This window comes from Somniosus microcephalus, chromosome 2 (assembly GCF_052327205.1).
Source record: "Somniosus microcephalus isolate GS21.2 chromosome 2, FLI_Smic_1.0, whole genome shotgun sequence".
NCBI classification, from domain to species: Eukaryota; Metazoa; Chordata; class Chondrichthyes; order Squaliformes; family Somniosidae; genus Somniosus; species Somniosus microcephalus.
This window is the reverse complement of record NC_140988.1, coordinates 214,348,121-214,368,590: the sequence shown is the minus strand read 5'-3', so window position 1 is coordinate 214,368,590 and position 20,470 is coordinate 214,348,121. Positions and strand designations below refer to the sequence as shown.

Sequence of the window (20,470 nt, the reverse complement as noted above, 5' to 3'; positions counted from 1 at the left end):
TGAACCAGTGGAATGAGTGATGAGAATGAAACTGATGACTTGATTTAATGTGTAACTGGACAATCACAGTATACTGTGAGAAAAACCTGACCAGAAACAACACAAAAATGTATTTAAATGGTATATGTAATTTTTTATAGTGTAGATCAATTCACTGCAATTACTGTTCAGTTGGAAGGCAACAGCCAAGAATGGCCAATGAAAAATTAACATTTACCAGTAGCTTACCAGTAGCTTTTCAAGTAGAACAGAATCTCCATCAATCTGTTAGCTGATGCACTCAACATGTTTTTATTTTGGTTTGTTTTCCATGCTGTCCAGTAATCAGCTGGAGCAATGGCCATGGAACTCACGCCTCAGGTTGATAGATGTGGTTCCCGAGCGGTGTGAATCCTGTGGCCATGCAGGGAAATTTACAACGTAGGGGGAAAAAGTGCCTGTAAAGTACCTCATAATGATTTCAGTTGGGTCCCCGCCACTGCAGGTCGGGTCGGCTCCACGCTGACACATGTGCCTGTGGGAAAGGCGCATGGGAGCGAGATGACAGCGAGTTCCCAATCCGCTGTCAAAAAAAAACAACTTTCCCACCCGACCCGCTGCCGATCGCACCCGCTACCACCCCAGAAAATTCAGCCCTTAGGGTTTGAATTTTCACAGGAGTTCTCCTAATTTTCCGCTGTAATTTTGGCGGAAGATCTGTGAAAACCCTTTGGAGAGGCCGCCATTTCTCTAGGGTTTTGCCGGTTCTTCTACCGAGGTTAGGGCAGATAATCGGTAGAACCCTCCCCAAAGAATTTTAACCCCATGGCTCGGAACCAGTTGGCCCTTGTAAACTGTTTCCAACTGGAGGCTAGATGCTTCCCCACAAAGAGAAAAAATAAAACTGTAGGACCAGCAGTTTAATTTTGTTGGGGCTTTTTCACTTGTATGGAAGATGGTCTAACACTGCCCCTTAATAGCATGCTCTGTCTTATTTGCTGGAGAGAAGAGAAAGAGAGAAATAACTTCCCACTGCCAGCCAGGCTGTGAATGAAAGGTTCAGAGATGCATGGAGCAGCACGTTTGATGAAAGCTTCATAGTTGAAGGACAACTGGTCCTTACTGATGAATGAAGCTCATATTACAATTTGTAAATCTTACCAATACTTTCTAAGAAACTTTGGTTCGTGCCTTAAATGTAGCTGACACTTTTAACTAAAATGATCATTCACCCAGTGTATTTCCAGCAGGGTCCTTTTTCAGCAATTTTATAAGTCTTTGTAATAGATCTAGTTGCCAGACATCCGTAATTGGAAAGAATCCTGTACAAACATGTTTTATTATTGCTGAAAGTTTCATCTTAAAATCATTGCCACCATGGCTGTCAATGTGTTAAAATTTATAATGTTCCTAGTGATTATTTTTCAAAATCTCCACTGCACTTGATGAAAGTATTGCTAACGATTTCTGACCAAATAATTTTTTTCAGAGAGGCTATAATGAAAGATTGATGAATTATAGGTATCTGCTGATAAAAATTTAATCCTGGAGAATGCTTGCTACTTTGCCTCTGGCAGTAATGTCTTCAGTCATAATTATTTTACCAGTTTGCTGCTCTCTCGACTTTTTTTGATTTGAAATTGTACTGTGTGATATTAGTAACTGTTGTTTGCTTTAACTCCACCCATGTACAAGTGTAGCGCTAGACAAAATACCTTATTGACATGGGAGTCAGGTAGTTTAAATCTTAATTGAGTTTTAAAAAGAGGTGGCAATATTGGGTGGGCAATCCCGGGGGGTGGGGAGGGAGTTGTAGGCTGCTGCTGAGAAAAGCACAGCAATAGAGTTTTGTCAGGGACATGAGGGGAGTGGGGCAAAAGACACGGCTGCTCAGTATGAGATGGGGTGATTGGAGGGGCAGGGTTCCACAAGAGGTCATGGAAGTGAATGCGACAGATGCTCGGGGCAGGAGACATGGGAGCGGTGAGCGATGGTTGGAGTGAGTGTAGAGGAAAGAAAGCAGTGGAAGCTTGGGGTGGATTGGAGTGGTAGATGGATGAAGAAATAGTAGATACATTGCTGGTCATCTTCTAAAATTCTATAGACTCTGGAACAGTTCCCATGGATTGGAGGGTAGCTAATGTAACCCCACTATTTAAAAAAGGTGGTAGAGAGAAAACGGGGAATTATAGACCGGCAAGCCTGACATCGGTAGTGGGGAAAATGCTAGAGTCCATTATAAAAGATGTAATAGCAGAGCACTTGTAAAACAGTGATAGGATTGGACAAAGTCAACATGGATTTACAAAAGGTAAATCGTGCTTGACTAACCTACTGGAAAAAATTTTGAGGATGTAACTGGTAAAATAGATAAGGGAGAGCCAATGGATGTGGTGTATCTGGACTTTCAGAAGGCTTTCGATAAGGTCCCACATAAGGGATTAGCGTGCAAAGTTAAAGCACATGCGATTGGGGGTAAGGTACTGACTTGGATAGAAAACTGGTTGGCAGACAGGAAGCAAAGAGTTGGAATAAACGGGTCTTTTTCCGAGTGACAGGCAGTGACTAGTGGGGTACCGCAGGGATCGGTGCTAGGACCCCAGTTATTCACAATATATGTTAATGATCTAGACGAGGGAACTAGATGTAATGGGGGAAAATTCGGTATCGCCCCATTTGGGGCGCCATTATTGGTGGTGCGCAAAGTTTAGAGCCTGGCGCTAATTATCGCCTCCGACGGCAAACTTGGCTTTTATCGCCCCTGGAGGTGATTGGAGCGCTAAATCAGGCACTACACACCTCACTTAAGGCGCTAAGGCCGAGGAGCGAGGCGCTACCTCAGAGGGCGGGCGAAGCTCATGTGATGTCAGTCAGCAATGGAACACAGACACGCTGGCACCGGCCAGTTCTTAAAGGGGAGGGTCGATCTTGCTCTCCATCCACATCCTGCTCATTGCAGCCTTGAATCTCGGCCTGGAGAGACCTGTACATCAAATCTGCTGGAAAGAACAATGGAGAGACCTGGGGAAAGAGCTCACAGTGCAGCCCCCACAGTCTCTTCTAAATCGATACAAGGGCAAATCAAAATGAACCTGCAAATTGCTGCTCAGTACCCAAAACTCCTTTACACAGCGTTGAATCTCTCCAAAAGTCTCTCTCTCTCAGAATGCGTGGTGCAAAAATGTCACCAACAAAAAAAGGTAGGAAGTGGTCGCCTTTAAATAGCGCTCCCCCAGTCCCTTTCTGACTGCAGAACGCACCCCTCAACCTGTCGTTGCTAGCAGCAGGCGGTAAGGCAGGGGGCGGTACTCAATATCCGGTCCGGGGCGTTGCGCACTCGACTGACGTCACGATCTGCCGGCGCAGGAGATCGTGGCGGTAGTGTTTAGCGCCGCTGCAAAATGTCTAGTTAATTTCGCGAGAGGCGCAGATATCGCTGCGCCCGGGCGCTAGTTGCTTTGCGCCCCACTTGGCACCCTCTTAAGGCGCTAACGGGAGGCGCAATCAACTGAATTTTTCCCCCATAATCTCCAAGTTTGCAGATGACACAAAGCTGGGTGGGCATGTGTGCTGTGAGGAGGATGCAGAGAAACTCCAGTATGATTTGGACAGGTTGGACGATTGGACAGATGCATGGCAGATGCAGTATAATGTGGATAAATGCGAGGTTATCCACTTTGGTGGCAAAACGAGGAAGGCAGATTATTATCTGAACGGCAATAGATTGGGAAAAGGGGAAGTGCAACGAGACCTGGGTGTCCTTGTGCACCAGTCGCTGAAGGTAAGCATGCAGGTGCAGCAGGCGGTTAAGAAGGCAAATGGTATGTTGGCCTTCATAGCGAGAGGATTCGAGTACAGGAGCAAGGATGTTTTGCTGCAGTTGTACAGGGCCTTGGTGAGACCACACCTTGAGTATTGTGTGCAGTTTTGGTCACCTTATCTGAGGAAGGATATTCTTGCCATGGAGCGAGTGCAGCGAAGATTCACCAGACTGATACCTGGGATGGCAGGAATGACGTATGAAGAGAGATTGGGTCGATTGGGCTAGTATTCGCTAGAGTTTAGAAGAATGAGAGGGGATCTCATTGAAACTTATAAAATTCTAACAGGACTAGACAGACGAGATGCAGGAAGGCTGTTCCCGATGGCGGGGGAGTCCAGAACCAGGGGTCACAGTCTAAGGATAAGGCGTAAGCCATTTAGGACTGAGATGAGGAGGAATTTCTTCACCCAGAGAGTGGTGAACCTGTGGAATTCTCTACCACACAAGGCAGTTGAGGCCAATTCATTAAATATATTCAAGAAGGAGTTAGATATATTTCTTAAGGCTGAAGGGATATGGGGAGAAAGCAGGGACAGGGTACTGAATTTGGATGATCAGACATGATTTCATTAAATGGTGGAACAGGCTCGAGGGGCCGAATCTCCTGCTCCTATCTTCTATGTTTCTATGAAGTAGAATCCTATCCCTTCCTTCCCTGAAAGGTTCAGAAAAGCAAAGGGCTTCCCACACTAAACTGGAGAAGCCTCTATTATCTAAATGGCAAGCAGCGTTCATACACTGTAGTATTTTTAGAGTCTATTTTTAGAGTCTAGGATGTTTGCCATTTGAATAATAGAGGCTTCCAAGTTTAGAATTGGGAATCACACACCCCACACTAAGAGAAGCAGCATTCCCACCATAACAAGGAACTAGTTACAAGTTGGTTAAGTGCTTTCAGTGCTTCTAAAAGTGAGACATTAAAACTGTTGCTCGATCATGGTGGAGATACAACATTTCTTAATGTGAAGCTGGGGCTCAGAGATCACGTCAGTTCAGGTGACAGCAGGGTGGTCCGGTGGCGGCATCTGCAAGGTGGGAAAGGGGTCAGGTGGTAGAGGGAGTAAAGAAAAGCAAAAGACCAGATTTCAATAGGCGTTGGGCAGATAACGCTGTGGAGCTCAGCGCTATCTACCTTGGAGATGTAAATCGGGACCTGGGAGGACTTCGTCGAAAGGTGGTATATGCCAAGTATAGATTTCAATACGATTGAGAGGCACCACTAAAGCAAAAAAATGGCAGGAAGTATTACAGGATGTAATTATGAAACATTCAGATCATGTGCACTATATTCAAGACTTTTAATACATTATAGATAGATTGCATCTAGCGCACTTCTGTCCAACCTCACCCTTGCACCATGAGCAATGTCATAGGAGATCCACTGTATTGTGTGTGTAATATAAAAACAAGCGCACACATAAATGGAAAAATGTGTGCAGTATTTTAAAGCTTGTATAGATGCCGTTTGTGTGGAAGAATACTGAATAGGAGGTTTGGGTTCATTGCTCCAACTGCCCTTTAATGAGATCTGAACAGGCACTTTTGTGTATTCGAGGGTTGAATTGTTTGGAGCAATTTTTTATTTTTAAATTGAGTTTCAGGATAGCAATTTCCATTTTATTCCACATAGCTACACTATTGACTATTATAGTAAGTTCTTTTGAGAGGGAAAAGTCTGCTGTATGCTGCACTGCAGGGAAATTGAAAATAAGAATAGATTTTCAGTAATGAAGATTTTGGTGCTGCAGTCTTCAGAGTTTGCCAAAGGAGGGCTTTTATGAAACACTATATAACATTTTACTTTTGAAAGTTGTTTCAAAGCATAAACAATGTTCCATTTGAAAACTTGGAATTCAAATTTTGTATCAAATGAGTATTACAACTAACTTGGTTTTTTTTAAATAAGTTTAATTCTGAAACTCTATCCGTGCAGTCAGGATCAATCCAGTTGTCTTTAGTTCCACACAACTAGAGATGCAACGTTAATAGTGACAACAGGAACTTAGTTAAAGAAAAAAATCAGAGAAAATCAAATAAATTATAAAATCATTACTTGTCTGCTAATGTAAGATTCTTAAGGGAGTGTGCTGGAATAAAACACTACAATACCGCTTATTTTAAAAAAAAGGATATTTTGGAATTAGTTTTCCCAGCATATAATTTTTGGTGGTCAGGAGGACAGAGGACACCAGTGACTGTATCACAAGGTTTTTAACAAATTAATTCTTTAAGCTTGAAATATATTTTTAATTACATGGCTGAGGGACATGCTTTCATGTATATTGTATAAGGCTGTGGTAAGGCTTTCCCTAAAGATTTTCTTTTACTTGGAAGGTGAATGCAGAAAGACCTTATTGTGCTCATTCCTTAGATCCCAAAATAAGATGTGTTGATTGATCTGTTACTATAATTATGTTTTTTTTTAATATTAGACAGTGGACAGAGACTGGGGATATTTGCTGAATAAGTACAGGTATAGTTAAAATGCTCAATATTAACTGGGAACTATGAATCTTTAGATATATCAGCGAGGACTGTTGACATATAATCAAGACTTTTTTAGTCGCTACACTAGCTGGACTTGATTTTGAACAATTATAGCTGTTTCCTGAAAAAAAGGTGATTCCTCAATTACTTATTTTCCTTATTCATTCCAGTAATTGAAGAGAATGACAATAAATCAGTTTTAATGAATCAATCTGAGGATTTAGATTAAGTTCAGAAATGGTGTGGTTTCTTTGTAGCTACCCCATTAATTATTTTAACTTCCCAACCTGCTTTTTTTTTCTGGCTGTTTTATTTTGAATTAGACAAGGGCATTGCAGAGAAATTTTATATATCAGAACAAAAAAACAAATGTAGTAATACTTTGCAAGGCTGACAATAGAACATTTTTCCTCCCTCATTAAACCTGTTAATTATAGGAATATCCCTGGTAAATTTGAAAGTGACTACTCTGCTTGTAGTGACAGATTGGTCGAAAATTTGTCCTGTAGAGTGCATTCAGCATTGGGAAGAGGCTTTTCTACACTTACGACAGCTGTTTATAATCAGTAAGACATATGAGGATGTAACTAGGCTACTGTCTGATGTGGAAGTGCGGAGGGGCTGAAAGAAATTGGATCACCATATTAATAAATGAATAAGCTGTCATTCTCGGGAGGTTCTCCACAGGTCATTGAAGTACACGGCTATATCAGGAGCACTCAGCATCACCTGATGCATACCAAAGCCTGTGGGAATGATTCCAGTCAGCGTGTTGTCTGTAGTGTGAAGGCATCTGACGTGCTCAGCAATTTAATTCCTCTCCGCTGCAGTAATTGAAGGGGGTAAGGAAGGGAAATGAACAGCAATCCAAGCAGCATGCTACATAGAGGGTTTTAGTTCCTCTTTAGACCTTCTGCAAGATACCATGTGCTAGAGTGAAATGAAGATTGCATTTTCGAGCATGATAAAGAAATACATTTACAGTCCCTTAGGATGGCAGTTTTCTAATGTAGAGATATATATCTGCAGTACTGTAAGTACTTGGTGCTTGTTATTTTTCCACACTGAATGGTACTGGCGATTACAGTAGTGCATGATGTAGCTCACACACAGTACTTCCAGTCTAAAAGATCGGTAACTTTCTGGCTGTGAACGTGCTGTTGCGGTGAGCGCGTGTAAAGGGATGCTTTTGTTGAGTGCTGTTCTGGAGGAGAATGCATTGGTAAATATGCGCACTATTATGCCAAAGGTTAAATTGTGCAATAGCAGTAAATCACCTGGAACTCAATTAGGGCAGCTGCCAGTACTGTGTAGTTATGGTGTGGTTGTTTGGGCTTTTAGTGCCAACATTGAGGTTTGTGAGCTTTAGCTGTAATGGATTTGTGAGTGAGGATACTGTGTGCAATACATACAGCTCCAGAATATAGTGCACTGGACTGCGAGAAACAAAAGGTCATTTCTATGTGAAATGAAAAGTAAATAAAAACCTGGCAGTGATTGCAGTCAATTCATTACCAATCTGGCATAAAGTGGTACATTAGTATTGCTAAATGTTGAGCTTTAGAATAGTAGAATATTTGTCTGAAAAACCATTTGATTTCCTAATGTGGTTCATTGGTAAAACTTGCCACTGCAATGATTGTATCCAAAGTGGGCCAGTAGAATGGAAGCAGCAGTTATGTAATTCAAACTCAATCGGCATATGTTGTGCTACGTTTTGTTTTAGCCAGCATACCAAAATAATTATTTTTAATTAAAAATGTTTAGTAAGAGTTGAAAATGGGTATGTGTGTCAGAATATAACTGAATTTACAATTAGAAATTATATTCCTTTGTTGTATGTATTAGTGTTGAATACTGATCATAGAATTTCCTATATAGCTTAATGTACATGTTATTTTAAATTTGTACTATTGAGGAGAATTTTGAATTCTGTGGATAGTGCGATGCCTCTGAGAAGTGTCCGGACACCTATTCTAAAGGATCTGCCAGTTGAGATGAGGGGTAGAAGAGACTTAGCAGAATGGTAGTGTTTTATTAAATGTGTACACTATAGCTCTGAGAACATACTAGTAACTGGATCTTTGACTGGATTTAACTACTGGTAGCACTCGCAGTCTGTGAATTTCATTTTCGGTCGATTAATTTAAATTCAAACGGGAGCACATTCCTACTGTCCGTGGTCTATTTCAAGTTATCTTTGTAACTATTTTCCTGGGGAATTTTCTTATATTAATGCTTTTTATTCACCTTTAGTAGAAATATGGTGATTCAGGACCTTTTGGGGGGTTAAAAGTAGATTATTTAGAAAGCGTGCTACATTAGGCTATCCAGTAGTGGAAAATAGGGTACTTTATTCAAAAAAAAGAATTTTAATGAATATTTTCTTCTTCAGACTTGGTACTAGGTAGGATTGGAATTTAGGGATTTCAGAATGTATTTTTCTTCTTAAATGCATTGTTGAAAAGATTCTCCTTCCTCCATTACTATTTTTTCCTTAATTTTTAAGTGCATCCCTACAGTGTATATTAGTTTTCCCACTATTGTATATATGCGTGCACATTTTTTTCTTAATCACCTGGAGACTGCCAATTTTTTTTGCAAGTTTTCTCCGCATCTCATCTGAAGATGTTGACATGTTCTGGGGATAGCATTGTCAACTCTAGTTGGAGGCATTCCTGGAGGTTTGATCATGTAATTTTCTGAGCACATGACATCAGATCACGTGACATCGGATCACATGACTTCTATAAATGTGATTGGATTTACCTTATATTACCTCCGCTGTAGTTGAGAATTCTTACTAGTGTTTTTGTGCCATAAGCTGTTGTGCGAAAAGTTCCAAGAGCCAGGAGGCCACCAGTGAGTAGGCGAAGAGGGGAGACCAAAAAATTACAGCACAGGAAAAGCCCATTTGGTCGCTGGTGCTGGCACTCTCTCCTGTAATAGAAACATAGAAGACAGGAGCAGGAGTAGGCCATTCGGCCCCAGGAGCCTGCTCCACCATTCAATGCGATCATGGCTGATCATCCAAATTCAGTACCCTGTCCCTGCTTTCTCCCCATATCCATTGATCCCCTTAGCCTTAAGAAATATATCTAACTCCTTCTTGAATATATTTAATGAATTGGCCTCAACTGTCGTCTGTGGTAGAGAATTCCACAGGTTCACCACTCTCTGGGGTGAAGAAATTCTTCCTCATCTCAGTCCTAAATGGCTTACCCCTTATCCTTAGACTGTGACCCCTGGTTCTGAACTCCCCCACCATCTGTCTAGACCTGTTAGAATTTTATAAGCTTCAATGAGATCCCCTCTCATTCTTCTAAACTCTAGCGAATATAAGCCTAATCAACCCAATCTCTCTTCATACGTCATTCCTGCCATTCCAGGTATCAGTCTGGTGAATCTTCGCTGCACTCCCTCCATGGCAAGACCATCCTTCCTCAGATAAGGCGACCAAAACTGCACAAAATACTCAAGGTGTGCTCTCACCAAGGCCCTGTACAACTGCAGCAAGACATCCTTGCTCCTGTACTCGAATCCTCTCGCTATGAAGGCCAGCATACCATTTGCCTTCTTAACCGCCTGCTGCACCTGCATGCTTACCTTCAGCAACTGGTGCACAAGGAAACCCAGGTCTCGTTGCACTTCCCCTTTTCCCAATCTATTGCCGTTCAGATAATAATCTGACTTCCTGTTTTTGCCACCAAAGTGGATAACCTCGCATTTATCCACATTATATTGCATCTGCCATGCATCTGTCCAATCGTCCAAATCGTACTGGAGTTTCTCTGCATCCTCCTCACAGCACACATGTCCACCCACTTTATGTCGTCTGCAAACTTGAAGATATTACATCTAGTTCCCTCGTCTAGATCATTAATATATATTGTGAATAACTGGGGTCCTAGCATCGATCCCTGCGGTACCCCACTAGTCACTGCCTTCCACTCAGAAAAAGACCCGTTTATTCTGACTCTTTGCTTCCTGTCTGCCAACCAGTTTTCTATCCATGTCAGTACCTAACCCCCAATCACATGTGCTTTAACTATGCATGCTAGTCTCTTATGCGGGACCTTATCGAAAGCCTTCTGAAAGTCCAAATACACCACATCCACTGGTTCTCCCTTATCTATTCTACAATTTACATCCTCAAAAAATTCCAGTAGATTAGTCAGGCATGATTTACCTTTTGTAAATCCATGTTGACTTTGTCCAGTCCTGTTGCTGTTTTCCAAGTGCTCTGCTATTACATCTTTTACAACAGACTCTAACATTTTCCCCACTACTGATGTCAGGCTTACCGGTCTATAATTCCCCGTTTTTTCTCTACCACCTTTTTTAAATAGTGGGGTTACATTAGCTACCCTCCAATCCATGGGAACTGTTCCAGAGTCTATAGAATTTTGAAAGATGACCAGCAGTGCGTGCATCAACTATTTCTAGGGCCACTTCATAAGTACCCTAGGATGTAGATTATCAGGCCCTGGGGATTTATCGGCCTTGAATCCCATCGATTTCCCTAACACCATTTCCCTACAAATACTGATCATTCAGTTCCTCCCTCTCATTAGACCCTATGTTCCCCGACATCTCTGGGAGTTTATTTGTGTCCTCCTTTGTGAAGACAGAACCAAAGTATATATTTAATTGGTCTTCCATGTCTTTGTTCCCCATTATAAATTCCCCTGATTCTGACTGCAAGGGACCTACGCTTGACTTTACCAATCTTTTTCTCTTCACATATCTATAGAAGCTTTTACAGTCAGTTTTTATGTTCCCTGTAAGCTTACTCTCAAACTCTATTTTCCCCCTCTTAATTAATCCCTTTGTCCTCCTTTGCTGAATCATAAACTGCTCCCAATCCTCAGGTTTGCTGCTTTCTCTGGCCAATTTATATGTCCTCTCCTTGGATCTTATGCTATTCCTAATTTCCCATGTTAGCCACGGTTGAGTCACCTTTTCTTTTTCTTTTTATGCCAAACAGGGATGAACAAATTCTGTAGTTCATGCGATCTTTAAATGTTTGCCATTGCCTATTCACTGTCAACCCTTTAAATAACATTCCCCAATCCATCCTAGCCAACTCACGCCTCATACCATCATAATTTCCTTTATTTAAATTCAATACCCAAGTCTCTGAATCAACTATTTCACTCTCCATCTTAATGAAGAATTCTATCATATTATGATCGCTCCTCCCCAAGGGGCCTCGCACAAAAAGATTGCTAATTAATCCTTTCTCATTACATAATACCCAGTCTAAGATGGCCTGATCCCTAGTTGGTTCCTCAACATATTGATCCAGGAAGCCATCCCGTATACACTCTAGGAATTCCTCTTCCACAGTATTGTTACTAATTTGGTTAGACTAATCTATATGTAGATTAAAGTCACCCATGATAACTGCTGTGCCCTTATTGCACGCATCTCTAATTTCCCGTTTAATGCCACCCCCAACCTCAGCATTACTGTTTGGGGGTCTGCATACAACTCCCACTGACATTTTCTGCCCCTTTGTAATTCTCAACTCTACCCATACAGATTCCACATCATCGGAGCTAATATCCTTCCTTACTATTGTGTTAATCTCCTCTTTAACCAGCAACACTACCCCACTGCCTTTTTACCTGCCCTTCCTGAATATTGAATACCCCTGGATGGTGAATTCCCAGCCTTGCTCACCCTGGAGTCATGTCTCCGTAATCCCAATTATATCATATCCGTTTACATCTATTTGCGCAGCTAATTCATCCACCTTATTACGAATGCTCCTCGCATTAAGACACAAAGCCTTCAGGCTTGTTTTGTTAACACTCTTAGACCTTTTAGAATTATTGTTTACTGCGGCCATGTTTGATTTACACCCTTGATTTCTCTGACCTCCACTTTTGCTTTTCTCCTTCCTGTCTTTTGTTTCTATCCTTGCTTCCCTTTCCTCTGTCTCTTTGCACAGGTTCCCAACCCCCTGCCATTTTAGTTTAAACCCTCCCCAACAGCACTAGCAAACACTTCCCCCTAGGACATCGGTCCCAGACCTGCCCAGGTGCAAACCGTCTAGTTTGTACTGGTCCTACCTTCCCCAGAACCGGTTCCAATGTCCCAGGAATTTGAATCCCTCCCCCTTGCACCATTCTTCTAGCCACGTATTCATCTGAAATATCCTTCTATTTCTACTCTGACTAGCACATGGCACTGGTAGCAATCCTGAGATTACTAACTTTGAGGTCCTATTTTTTAATTTACCTCCTAACTCCCTATATTCAGCTTTTAGGACCTCATCCCATTTTTTACCTATATCGTTGGTACGTATATGCACCACGACAACTGGCTGTTCACCCTCCCCATCCAGAATGCCCTGCAGCCGCTCCGAGACATCCTTGACCTTTGCACCAGGGAGGCAACATACCATCCTGAAGTCTCGTTTGCGGCCGCAGAAACACCTATCTATTCCCCTTATATTAGAATCCCCTATCATTATAGGTCTCCTGCTCTTTTTCCTCCCGTCCCGTGCAGCAGAACCACCCATGGTGCCAGGAAGTTGGTTGCTGCTGTCTTCCCCCAATAAGCCATCCTCCCCAACAATATCCAAAGCAGTATATCTCTTTGAGAGGGGGGTGGCCACAGGGGACCCCTGCACTGCCTGCCTGCGCCTACTACTCTGCCTGGCGGTCACACATTCCCTTCCTGCCTGTGCAGCCTTTACCTGCGGTGTGACCAACTGATTAAACGTGATATCCACGATGTCCTCCGCATCGCGAATGCTCAAGTATGTATCCATTCGCAGCTCCAGCGCCGCAATGCGATCTGCCAGTAGCTGCAGCTGGATACACTTCCTGCACACATGGTCGTCAGGGACACAGGAAGTATCCCTGATTTCCCACATAGTGCAGGAGGAGCATGCTACGGGGCCGACCTTTGCTGGCATGACTTACCCTTTAATTAATTTAAATTAAATCAATACCACCAATTATACTACAATTAAATGATATACTCAAGGGCCCTTGTTTCCTAGCACTCCCCGCTGCACAACAGAGACCTTAGAAACTATAACCACAAAATTAAGACCTTCTAAACTTTATAACCTATGAACCTTAACTGTCAAACTATAGAGTAAGTATAAATACTCACCTGGCCGTACTCGCCCAATCAGCTGCTTCCTTCTGCCCGCATCACATTTTGAATCGCGACGTGGCTCTGGAACGCCACCGCCGGTCTGTGAGATTGGTAAGCCTCTGGAAAAAAAAAAGCCCACGAAAGTGAGTTTAAATATTCACTGAAACTCCGCTCTCGCCACTCCCGACAATGGCCTGATCCATTTATATTTATTCTTTTCAAATATTTTCAACGCACTTTTTATCAATTTTTATTGTACCGATCATGACCATTTTTGCTGATCAGCTATTTTCCTCATTCAAGGAAATGTGATATCTGAGTACTTTTCCAAATGATGCATCAGATGATAGTTTTCAACAGTTGTACAAAGATTTTAACAAAGTTAGATCCTATGGAATCAATCCTAAAACTGGCTGCTGTTTGTAGTTCTTGGAGCATAATGACAGACCGTCACCACCATTTAAATTGCCCACTTTTAAATTGGGTAATCGTTTAAATCGGCCCAAAAGTGCTAACCATTTTCCATTATAGTCAATCACAGAATTGCCACATACAGCACATCCACTGTGGCTCAGTGGGTAGCACACTTGTCTCTGAGTCAGAAGGTTGTGGGTTGCTCCAGGGACTTGAGCACATTATGATAGGTTGACACTCCAGTGCAGTGCTAAGGGAGTGCTACCCTGTTGGAGGTGCTGTCTTTTGGATGAGACGTTAAACTGAGGCCCCATCTGCGCTCTCAAGTGGATGTAAAAGATCCCATGGCACTATTTCGAAGAAGAGCTGGGGTGTCCTGGTCAATATTTATCCCTCAATCAACATCACTAAAACAGATTATCTGGTCATTATCTCAATGCTGTTTGTGGGAGCTTGCTGTGCGCAAATTGGCTGCCGCATTTCCCACACTACAACAGTGACTACACTCCAAAAAAGTACTTCATTGGTTGTAAAGCGCTTTGAGACGTCCGGTGGTCATGAAAGATGCTATATCAATGTAAATCTTTCTTTTCTTTCTTTATGTTAAGCGTCCGAGTGTTCTCACCATTTTTAATAAAGGAAAATGCTAACATGCCCAGTATTGAGGCACTAATCTGATTTTTTTTCTCCTGTGCAGGATTAACATTTTACTTGTAGTTTTTTTTTTAAAGATACTACTCAGTGGATTTCCTTTTATCAAATAGTTCCAAAAACAAGAATATTGCTTTCAAAATGCAAACTGTCAAAAACAGAGTAGGAGGGGAAACAATAATGTATGGCCTAGAAATTGGGTTGGGGCGCAAAAGTCGCCTGAGCGCAGGATTTAGCGCAGTGATCGGAGTGATACCAATCACCAGAAATTCAGTTTCAGTGCCCCTCGAGGGACACTGGGCGAGGCTCAAGGCGCTCCGCGTCCCTCTTAGGGCGCTGAAACTGATTATCGCAGTGCAACGTGCCGCAGCGCCACATGCTGCGGCACGGCACACTGCGGTACTGCAGGCCTTCCTCCCACTGTTAAGGGGGAGGTGCCTGCAACAGCGCGATCCCCGCTCGCGAGTGCCGGCAAATGAGCCCGGCACCAAGGAGAAGTGCCGGGCTCTCTGGAAACAGCCGGCAATGCCGCGGGGGGGGGGGGGTTAGGAGGCCGGGGACGGCGGTGCTGACAGGCGGCCGCCCCGCACCGCCACCTTAACTTGCGCCGCTGCCGGCACAGTAAGGCCCCGTGAACCGGGCGCGGGTAGCGAACGGCGCAACTGCGGAATTCGCTACCAAATATCGCGAACGGGCCATGAATGGGGCGCTGCGCACACCGATGACGTCATCGGTGGCGGCGCAGCGCAAATGCCTAACGCCACCATTAGTGCCCCTACTGAATATCGCGGGAGACGCAGCCAGTGGCGCTACAGCCACTGACTGCCTCTTTAGGCGCTAACAGGTGGCGCTACTCACCCAATTTCTCCCTTTATGACTCTGTATGAAGACTGAAGTTTATTAATAAATGAAGATCACTTTTGGGATTGTTCAAGATAAAAGCATTCAAGCGGTGCTTGAAGGATGGCTGTTAGAATCCTGTTGATTAATACACTTTCACTTTGGGAGAGGCAGTTTCTGGTCATTAGGGAAACCTCCACTCTTGCAATTCTGTTCCATCTAATTGCAAGAAAGAAGGAGGAAAGAACCTGCATTTATATAGCGTCTTTCACAACCTCAGGATGTTCCAATGCACTTTACAGCCAGTGAAGTACTTTTGAAGTGTAGTCACTGTTATAATGTAGGAAGCGCAGCAGCCAATTTGTGCAGAGAAAGATCCCACAAACAGCAATGAGTTATATGACCAGATAATCTGTTTATTAATGTTGGTTGAAGGATAAATATTGATCAAGATACTGGAGGAACTCCCCTGCTCTTCAAATAGTTCCATGGGACCTTTTGCATCCACCTGAGATGGCAGCCAGGGCCTCGGTTTAATGTCTCATCTGAAAGATGGCACCCCCGACAGTGCAGAACTCCCTCAGTACTGCACTGAAGTGTCAGCCTTGATTATCTGTTCAAATCTCTGGTGTGGGGCTTGAACCCACAATGTAGACTTATAATTTCACTCTGGTCCTCTTCTGAAGGTGCTGATTCAATCTGGGGTACAGTTCCATGGGTTGTAATCGCCTTTGGTACCTTACCCAAATGACCATTCTTCCTGTGTGAGCCTAGAATAATGTGCCTAAAAGGCCGACTGCAGTCTTGTTTCAGAACATGCAGGATTGAAATTTATTTCAGATAACTTCGAGTTGATTTTAGCCAATGAAAAAATACGTCCAGGTTTGGTGTGGACTAATGATCAAGTGGGCAGTTTGGTTGCTAAATAGTGAAAAGACAGGCTGGCTTGGAATACCCACTTATGGAAGCGAGGTTCTGGCTTTGAGAAGGGCGTCAAGCATCAAAGCTGCTAACCCCAGAAGAGCATATGCTAAATCCTGCACATTCAAGTTTAGTTCACCAGCCAACACCCATGCAGGAAATTTGTTCAAGCTTTTTATTTGGATTAATATAAAGATTGGGCTGGTGCAAAGGAACCAACTTGTATTTAGTAAAACAATCCTAGTTGTGAACATTGAATAAAGCTATGATGATGAAATGGTGTGGATTTTGATTGCAGCTGGAAGCAGAGGGATTAGGGTTGAGCAGCAGCAGCGCCGAGTCCAGGAGGCTGCTCTCCCTTAGCTCCATGAGTCAAAGCAGGTCAAGATATCTCAGTGATTCTAGCAATTGAACAAGTTTAATAAATGAACAATATGTGGCTTTGTATTTAATCAATTGAGACCGCAGGTATAAATCTCAGTTCAAATCAGATAATTAATAACAACAGAAGTAAGCAACCAGCAAAGATGCTGTTTATCCTCTTAATTGATTTTATCCTGAATTGTAAAGATCACAAAAATGAAGGCTTGATACAGTAAGTCCCTCCACGTAGAGGGACAGATAATTCAAGAGAAGTGCAAACAAAAGCGAAGAGCAACGAGCACAGAGAGAAAAGAGAAGAATTACACAGCTCCACCCATCCCCTTCAATAGGTGCAGGTGAGATTGTCCATATGCTGAATTCAGGTTGTAATTTTTATGGGAAAAATCAATGATTGGTTAAAGATTGTACAACTCCTTTAACCGCAGATGGAACATCTTTAAAAATACTCTCTTAATCTCTCTTTCAGTTTTGCTTGAATAAGGTGTAGTCTTAATCTGTTTTTGTTGCCCAAATATCATCTAGCCTGACTATATTTGAAGTAATGCAATAATTTTTAAGTATTTTGCCTAACAATCACTATGTTAGACTTTGTTACCCAGACCCTTTCACCATAATGAACGTGTTGCGTAGCAACCGATAGGTGTGGGATGAAACCTCCCCTTTTAATTAAATTTGAAATGATGATGTATAAAATGGATTTAGAAGGTGCTGAGACCTTGTTTTCTACTGAACCAAAAAATGGCAGTTGTTAAAATTAATAGTGTGATTTATTAGCTCAGACATGTATGTGAAGTGTTTTTTCTTGCAAGTTAGTCTTGCAGCGAGTGAAATGATTTGGATGGTTTCTTCCAACGCTGAGACTTGGTGAGCTAAAAATTCCTTAGGAATGTGATCAGTACATTTTACTAAAAGAAGCCATTCCAAAAAAATTATGATTTCAGCACCATATTTTTGATTGAACAAAGTATATGCTTTGGGGATTGGTATGTTATGGCAGATGAACATTGAATAGCGCTTGCTACACAACCATTGAGCACTGTTGTTACAAGTGAATTATTTCAGCAGCAGTACTGTGGATTATTATCTGTAAGTTGCTATTTTTCAACTGCATTATATTTATACAATTGTTAGCTCTTTTGCTGGCTCAGTGAGTTTATCCAGTGTGTAGCTCCGCCATTGGCAGCCAAGCCTTCAGCTGTCTAGGCCCTAAGCTCTGGAATTCCCTCCCTAAACCTCTCCACCTCTCTACCTCGCTCTACTCTTTTAAGATGTGTCATAAAACCGACCACTTTCCTGTCCTGATATCTCCTTATGTGGTTTGGTGTCAAATTTTGTTGGATAATGCTCCTGTGAAGCGCCTTGGGATGTTTTACTACATTAAAGATGCTATATAAATATAAATTGATATTATAGCTGAGCCATACAGGCCTGGAAGTTCTCGGGTCTAATATCTGGTCTGTGCTGAGTTGGTGGGCCTCAGCCAGGGGGGCGATATGCCTCAGTGCTTCTGGATTAGAGTGTAAAATTAACCAGGATTCCTGGTCCTGATTACTATCCAGTAACCCTGTCCAGAAGTGCAAGTATGTGAACATTGAGTGAGGGCTGGATGTGGCTTGGCTATGATGTCCCACCCAATCAGATAGACAGTTGATATTCACCGTCAGGCTCTAATATGTATAATGGTCACTTGGGCATGGTACTGGAAGGCAGCTGGAGCCCATGAAACCTTAATCAGTGCCTTCATGAGAGGAGAGAAAATTGACCAAAAAAAATGCTACAGGAAACTCTTTTTTTATCCGGCACAGACGGGACCGGCGTGGTGCCGGTTTATCAAAAAGTCCGGATTCCAGAGAGTTATAGTTAAAAGGTACGAGAGCTCGTACACAGCAACAAATCCAAGCTTCCCTGTTGCTTAGCAACAGCTGCAAGAATCCTGACCACAGACTAAGCGTCCCTGTTGCTTAGCAACAAGTGCAGGAACTTCCAATTACACAGCCAAGGATCAAGAAACGGCCACTAATATGAAGAAAAACTTAACTGAACCTACTCCTGAATTTTGCCGGTTAACCGAGATTTTGCCTGTTAACCGAGATTTCCGGTTGTTTGGGTGCCGGTAAATCGAGAGTTTCCTGTATTTTAACATTTCAGAGGTTTGAAAAATGCTTTTTGTTGCCATTTTCAGATGTGGTTATCGGTTAACTGTGGAATAATACATGTGATGAGGTTATTAATTTTATATTTTGACACATTTCATGCCTGGGTCTATAGCTATTAATGTGTCATTTAAAAGGTTCCACCGGTGGCCTTGGGAATCATGAGCCACCACTTTGGACTCTGTACCTATATTATATAAACAAGCATAAAAGGGGAAAAATTTGTCCCATTAGCGCCGCCCTAATGCGGCATTGAGACCAGTACCGACAGGGCAAGACGAATCCAGCGGCACACTCCAAATTGGGACCCTCCTCGTAGCGCTGCAGGAACAGCTATTACCGGGGACCTCAACTCCAGGGAGATTGTGACATCAGTGAGTGTGCAACACTCACTGAACGCCCAATTTCTCAAATTGCTTTTAGCCACTTATCTCACCGCCTGGAGTAAACACTGACAGGGAGAGCTGGCATGCAGCACCAGGAAGCCGGCTGCAGGGACGTTATTTAAAGGGATAATCAGTAATCACTCACAGCTGTCAGGTTAGTGCAATTTCAGTGGCTTTTTGTTAGCTTCAGCTACTGCAACAGTTTCATCGAATAATTTCAAGGTTCTTTTGCATCAGGAGTCTTGTGGCAAGTACAAAGTAGCTACATTTATTCTTCAAAGATTCAAATTGCAACACTTGGTAAGATTAATGGAGTCTGTACTGGCATGCCACCTCGCCTTCCAGGATCTACGGCGGAGGGAGCGTAGGCAGCAAGAAAGAGGGGAACATGTGTGCAGAGGGAGGAGTACGAGGAACAGGAGGGAAGGAGGAGGCAGCCGGACAATTGGGCTTCCGCACGGGCGGGCCGTGATGTGGTGTGCCACCTCCCTCCACATAGTATGGCAGACTTGTGGCGAGGGCCTCCTGCCAGTTGGTGGGTACACGATTGCCCGCCTTCTCTCCAGTGCTAAAACCAATGCCTCCAAAGCTTCATGGGAAAACCTGCGGGCTCTCTCCCTGGGGTGGCGATCTGCCATGAGGATTTGTAAGTAAATGCTCTTTCTCCTTGTCCTCCTTTTTATGGTTGTTGAGGCAGCTGCACAGCCAACAATGCTGAGGATGAGATGCTGCAGCATCAATGAACCTCCCTTTTAAGTAGTGAAAAAAATCTGTGGCAATCATGAGTTGCAATTAGACTGTACCCGATATCCAGCCTTTAAGTGTAACGCCAATGGGCTTAGGTTTTTAGACTTGATTTAAGACTCCAATCATTTTATTGAGCAGTGAGGACGAATTTTACGTGCAGTCTGGAGCCTTTTCGCCTGGCGCTAATTCACCATCTTTTGTCCTAACATCAGAACATAACATAAGAAATAGGAGCAGGAGTAGGCCAATCGGCCCCTCGAGCCTGCTCCACCATTCAATAAGATCATGGCTGATCTACCTCAACTCCACGTTCCTACACTATCCCCATATCCCTCGATTCCCTTAATATCCAAAAACCTAGCAATCTCTGTCTTGAATATACTCAACGATTGAACCTTCACAGCCCTCTGGGGTAGAGAATTCCAAAGATTCGCCACCCTCTGAGTGAAGAAATTTCTCCTTATCTCAGTCCTAAATGGCTGACCCCTTATTCTAAGACTGTGATCCCTGGTTCTAGACTCCCCAGCCAGGGGAAACATCAACCCTGTCAAGCCCTGTAAGAATTTTGT

At 43.0% G+C, this 20,470-nt stretch overlaps 1 protein-coding gene across 12 annotated transcripts in view; it reads left to right on the top strand.

Annotated features, from left to right (window-relative positions):
* apbb2b (amyloid beta (A4) precursor protein-binding, family B, member 2b) overlaps positions 1-20,470 on the top strand; it is a 449,372-nt gene that overhangs the window by 376,853 nt on the left and 52,049 nt on the right. For 2 of the 12 annotated variants that reach the window (XM_085969195.1, XM_085969184.1), the window contains exon 1: positions 7,140-7,322. The exons of 9 other annotated variants lie outside the window; for them this stretch is intronic. In XM_085969195.1, coding sequence (XP_085825321.1) covers positions 7,230-7,322 — 93 coding nt within the window. In that variant the 5' untranslated portion in view covers positions 7,140-7,229. One more of the 12 variants, XM_085969188.1, reaches the window with a different exon arrangement.